The following is a 6,315-nucleotide window of genomic DNA, read 5'->3' on the forward strand; positions in this document are numbered from 1 at the left end:
TAAACCAACGTTTTCAAAAAGGTAAAACATAACAATACTTACCATATAAACTGAGTGCATGACGTATTTGTTCTGCAAGGTTTATGGTATCATCCAGTACCGTTTGATTTTGCAGATTTTTACGAAGTTTATCATATTGTTCTAAGTCTTTTAGCCATTTATTGTTGACATTGTCGTTTTTTTTCATTTAAAAAATTATGGAGAAGACAACATGTTTTAATGATCAGGTTGACATTTTGTATTTTATTGTCAATTCCTTTTCCTACTCGACGGAATCGAGCTTTTAAGTGACCAAAGGCATTTTCTACCACTCTTCGATGTTTTGAAAGAAGGTAATTAAATTTTTTTCTTCGAGAATCATTTTCGGCATTAAAAGGGTATGGCTTCATTAGATTCTTAGAGAATCTAAAAGCTGAATCTCCAATAATATAAATTGGAATTTTAGTTCCACATATATCTTTGGAATACTGATCCAAAATGTCACTCTCTGAAATATGTTTTTTAAGTAATGATCTTTCATAAAATTGGGAGTCATTACATCTCCCTGGACTTCCTACATTTATGTAGAGGAATCGATATCTGAAAACATGCAAATTTTAAATTTGTTGAGATTTTAAATCATTTTCCTTAAAATGGTTACACCACCTATAGTCTACTAGAGCTAGTAAAACTGTTGAATACCATCCCTTGTAATTATAATAGTCCACAGCATCTTCAGAAGCTGGATGAACTTCAATGTGGCAGCCATCTGGAAAAAAACTTTGTTATATTGTAAATTATAGTATACATTAGTTCGTTTGATACCGATTGCTCCTAAACATTGAGGTAGTCCCGTTATATCAAATCCGTTTACACAATCCTCTATAGTTTCACGTGATAATGGAAAATAATTGTTTATAAGTTTCTTGGCAAAACTCTATAACTATTTTCGAAACCATTGATTTTGAAATGCCGAACAAATTTCCAATGCTTCTGTACTCGGCAGAAGAGCCTAAAGCATACAAAGCAACTGCCACTCTTTTTTTAAATGGTATTGCTTTTCTGATTTCCTAAATATGTGCAAAGGTTGTCAAATGTTTCCCGCGACATACGGAAGTTATTCTTGAAACTTTCTGCATCAAAGTTAAGACAATCTTGCTCAAAAAATTGCTATGAAAGATTCTTAAAATGTTATTTTAAATTTTAGTCTCTTATATTCATTTGTGTTACTACTTACAAATTTCCATAATCTTCGGCGTTTTACTTGTGCACGTTTGGCAAGAAGAATCAGGATATGTTTCTTTGTTTGAATTCTTCTTATCCTTCGCCGGCATATCATTCTATGAGGTTGATATAACTTAACGGTATTTCAAAAATAATTGCATACTCCAGCAATCATGTTACTATTTTCTAGCGCATAATATAAAATAAATTCACTATTTATACCCGTTTTCATCATATTTTATTAAAATAGCACAAAAACTTATTTATTTTTAATTTTATAGATAAAAAGTCAAATTTACTTCGAAAATTCGAACACCAAAAACAAGTCAGCTCAGTGGAAACACCTTGAAGAGGTTTACTCAAAACTAGTAGATTTTAAGAGATTGGGGTTGGTGCGTGATGTTTTTGATTCCAAATGACCTAAAAAAATTATTTTCATTACTTATACAACATTGGCAATTACGTGGTGGTGTGCCAAAAATTTCGGCAAATTAGTTATATCCCTAATGTACATGTTCCAAAAGAAAAAAGGAAGAAGCTCGATTTAAAGGCGATTCGAAAAGTTTTTATTGGCTATGATTTTAATTCCTGGATAATCTGGCAACACTATGCCTGAGTAAACGTGATTTTTATTTGCAGCTAGTCTATTTATTTTAAACTAAAGTATATTCATTTAAACCTTTGCTAAGAAATTCATATTTGACTTTTTCTTAAGTTTTAACAACTGAATTTTTTCTGTATCATCGAGAAATTTGATATTGCTTGTTGCTGTTGCTATAAATAAAGGCGCCTAGAGTTCATAAATGGCATATGTGATGAACCTATTGGAAAAAGGAATTGTATACAATGTGATGTTTGCACATTATGGATTCACCAATCTTGTACAGATGTGTATGATGATGATCTCGATTTGTTTGGTAAAACTAAGTCATTGAAATTTGCGTATACCACTTGTGAGAACAAAACTGCTCAAGACATATAGTAGCATATAGGCGAAAGGGATTGTCAAAGACCTAAGTCCCCTGTCAAAGATCTAACTGGTCGTTCAAAAGGTACTAAATAATAAATGTATTTTTGATACGTTATTTTTTTGTGTTATTACTGGGATTTCATCTACTTGTAAATGAAAATATTAGTTAATTAATTTTTTTCAGAAGATATTTCATCTTAAAACATATTATAAACACGTCTTTTTATTATTTTTTTCTGCACTAATAGAGAAAGAAAAAAAAAGTATGTGAAATACTTTTTTTCATTTTCAATACAAAAATTTACAACTTTTCTTTCTTCAGTTTTAATTAAAATGAAATGTCAAAAAATAAAAAATATTTTTTTTCGTTTGTAAAATTTAAATTATTTTCGGGGTTTTAAATATATTAAAAGTGTGGTAAAAAATAATAAATATTAAGTTTTAGTGATAAGAAAAACTATTAAGTGCTAATATCCTCGAAATTTTGCGAATAACATTTGAAGTTTTGTGAGTGCGTTTAGTACTCTCAAGTGTGTTTTATTCTCTCAGAACTCGTCTGTGTGAAAAGAATAACAAATTTTGTGTTATTACTGGGATTTCATCTACTTGTAAATGAAAATATTAGTTAATTAATTTTTTTCAGAAGATATTTCATCTTAAAACATATTATAAACACGTCTTTTTATTATTTTTTTCTGCACTAATAGAGAAAGAAAAAAAGTATGTGAAATACTTTTTTTCATTTTCAATACAAAAATGTACAACTTTTCTTTCTTCAGTTTTAATTAAAATGAAATGTCAAAAAATAAAAAATATTTTTTTTCGTTTGTAAAATTTAAATTATTTTCGGGGTTTTAAATATATTAAAAGTGTGGTCAAAAATAATAAATATTAAGTTTAAGTGATAAGAAAAACTATTAAGTGCTAATATCCTCGAAATTTTGCGAATAACATTTGAAGTTTTGTGAGTGCGTTTTGTACTCTCAAGTGTGTTTTATTCTCTCAGAACTCGTCTGTGTGAAAAGAATAACAAATTTTGTTTTAAAACCTCTTCTGTTTCGCCTATATACCTACTCAAGACAAGAATGTTGACGGAATTAATGCTTTAAACAAAAAATTTCATGAAATGCTGAATAAAAGCCAAGAAGATATGGACTTCATTAAGAACGCCTTTAACAGTGCTGTAGCCGAGATAAATTCAAAAATGGAAACTTTCTTAAAGGAAATGAGATCCGATATAGAATCTTGCAATAAGCGTATTAATCAGATTGAGTCTGATACTTCAACTAGTATTAACGCCTTGGAAATTGAGAACCATATACTCTATAGAAGATTGAATCGAGGGAATATTGTTGTACGTGGCCTACCTGCTGGTATACCGGATATTGTTGCTCTTTGGGCATTCTATAACCATGTCTGCTATATTAACCGAAAACATCTTATTCTGATCATTTTAAACAATGTAATGATTCGTGATAGCATTATGAGGGAATACTTCACAACAAAATTGACAAATTGAATTCGGCTTGTAGAAAACTGCGTCATGATAATATTATTAAAAAGTACAAAATATTTAATAACGATAAATTGCGTGCTGTTCTAACTCTACCGAATGGTAAGAAAGTGGAAGTTCATGATGTTGCTGGTTGTAATAATCTTAAAGTTGTTAATTCTTAGTGTAGTACATTTATGTTGGAACTTGGTATAACGATTTATTTGAATTTTTGTATATTGCCTCGTTTTTTAATGTTTCTCTCGTTATATCAAGGTCCTTAATTTTTACATATTGTTACCTATAAGTTTTTTCCTGTTCCTTATATTGGTTTACCTTTTATTGAATTTCTTTTGTTTTTTATAAGTTACGTTATTATTCTGATCTCAATTTTACCTGGATTAGCTGTTAATTATGTAGTATGTTTATAATACATTTATTTACAGTTATTCTTTTTAATTTTTATTGGTTCCCCGCCGGATATCTATTCCATCCATGGCTTCTTTCAATGATAATCTTGGTCCGGTAATTAGTAGCAACTCTTACTTGAGGCATGTTCTAAGTCCATACAATGATCAATTTAAGGTTGCCCATTTAAATTGTGGCAGTCTCAAACCTTCTTATGGGCATTCGAAATTTTATGAAATCAAGAACATTTTTGGCGGTTCCGTGTTTGATGTTATTGGTGTTAGCGAGACCTGGTTAAAAAAGGAGGAACTTACTCAGGCTGTATACATATATTCCGGGTTATAGATTCTGTAGGAGTGATCGTGAACATGGTAGAGGAGTTGGTGTTGGTATATATATTTCCGATAAAATTAAGTATAAGGTGGTTTCTAGCGTATCAGTTTTAGATAAATGTGAATCTCTTTTTATCGAACTTTATTTTGATAGTGTTAAAGTCTTATTTGGTGTAGTATATTTGCCTCCTCTTACAGACTTTTCTACATTTGAAAATTTGACATTACTAAGGCTGACCTTGTTCGCTCATTTTGTACAAGAAGTAACTTATCTATTTGCCACAATTCGAAACCTACGCATTATGATGTTAGGTGTACATCCACTAGGGTGATCGATTATTCGACATTTTCCAAAAACCGGTTTTCGAATAGTTCGAATAGTTGACATTTAAAAAAACCGGTTGATATTTTTCAAATTCAGAAAAAACCGGTTAACCGGTTTTTCATTATAAATAAAAAAATATATTTTAATTTGAAAAACTTAATGTTTATGTTTAAATTTGATTAATAAAACATGGCCCGAAATGATTTTTAATAGTTTAAAAGATTATAACTTTAGATCTAGTCGTCTGATTTACATTATTTTTTTAATATAAAAAAATTAGGATTAAACATAATTACATAATTAAACATAAGGTACTATGTAATCCTATCATATTTTAAAAGCCCTGTTTAGGAAATTTGCATAGGCATTCCAACACTTCCATAAAATTTCAGCCGTAAATTAATTATTGTAATTGGAATATAATCTTAAGATTGATAAAATTTTATCAAACAGTTATCAATTTTACAAATATTTTTTTTTTAATTAATTAGGAAAATCAAAAAAGTTTAACCAAAGGAGCTTTAGAAAAATATACGCTAGCTCCTCGACTCGAATATTTTTAAAATTTAGGCGGGCTGTATTATTATTTACTTAAAAATTTAATTTAAATAATCTTTGAATACAAAGCAAATAAAATTATTCGAAACCGGTTTTTAAAAAGCGAAAAAACCGGGTTATTCGATATTCGAAAAATCAACATTAAGAAAAAACCGCCACTGGTAAAGCAGAAAAAACCGGTTTTAAAACCGAGTCGATCACCCTAACATCCACATCCTTGATCGACTTCTTTTTAGTTAGTGACCGTTCGATGGTTAGTTTTTCAGGTCAGGCTCTATGCCCTGGTATTTCGCCTCGTTTAGGATGTATTTGGAACGATTTAATGTTGTTGTCGAATATCGTAATTTTAAAGCAATCGATTGGGATGGATTATTATACGGTTTTGACTTCACAAATTTTTTATATTCTGTGGATGTGGACGTTAAATGTTCCGAAAACATCTTATTCTGATCATTTTTAACAATGTAATGATTCGTGATAGCATTATGAGGGAATACTTCACAACAAAATTGACAAATTGAATTCGGCTTGTAGAAAACTGCGTCATGATAATATTATTAAAAAGTACAAAATATTTAATAACGATAAATTGCGTGCTGTTCTAACTCTACCGAATGGTAAGAAAGTGGAAGTTCATGATGTTGCTGGTTGTAATAATCTTAAAGTTGTTAATTCTTAGTGTAGTACATTTATGTTGGAACTTGGTATAACGATTTATTTGAATTTTTGTATATTGCCTCGTTTTTTAATGTTTCTCTCGTTATATCAAGGTCCTTAATTTTTTACATATTGTTACCTATAAGTTTTTTCCTGTTCCTTATATTGGTTTACCTTTTATTGAATTTCTTTTGTTTTTTATAAGTTACGTTATTATTCTGATCTCAATTTTACCTGGATTAGCTGTTAATTATGTAGTATGTTTATAATACATTTATTTACAGTTATTCTTTTTAATTTTTATTGGTTCCCCGCCGGATATCTATTCCATCCATGGCTTCTTTCAATGATAATCTTGGTCCGGTAATTA

At 29.5% G+C, this 6,315-nt stretch overlaps 1 protein-coding gene across 1 annotated transcript; it reads right to left on the reverse strand.

The window, feature by feature from the left end:
- Positions 1 to 681: 681 nt before the first annotated feature.
- Positions 682 to 1,378, reverse strand: LOC119615494 (protein ALP1-like; the record flags this gene model as incomplete). Its single annotated transcript, XM_037971497.1, is given in 4 exon segments — positions 682 to 748; positions 805 to 881; positions 883 to 1,049; positions 1,367 to 1,378. Coding segments are annotated over 4 exon segments (323 nt in total), but the record flags the coding sequence as incomplete, so codon positions are not given.
- Between the last annotated feature and the right edge of the window lie 4,937 nt (positions 1,379 to 6,315).

Source organism: Lucilia sericata, unplaced genomic scaffold (assembly GCF_015586225.1).
Source record: "Lucilia sericata isolate MDLA Ls3-8-SP2 unplaced genomic scaffold, ASM1558622v1 Contig005395F_arrow, whole genome shotgun sequence".
Taxonomy (NCBI): Eukaryota; Metazoa; Arthropoda; class Insecta; order Diptera; family Calliphoridae; genus Lucilia; species Lucilia sericata.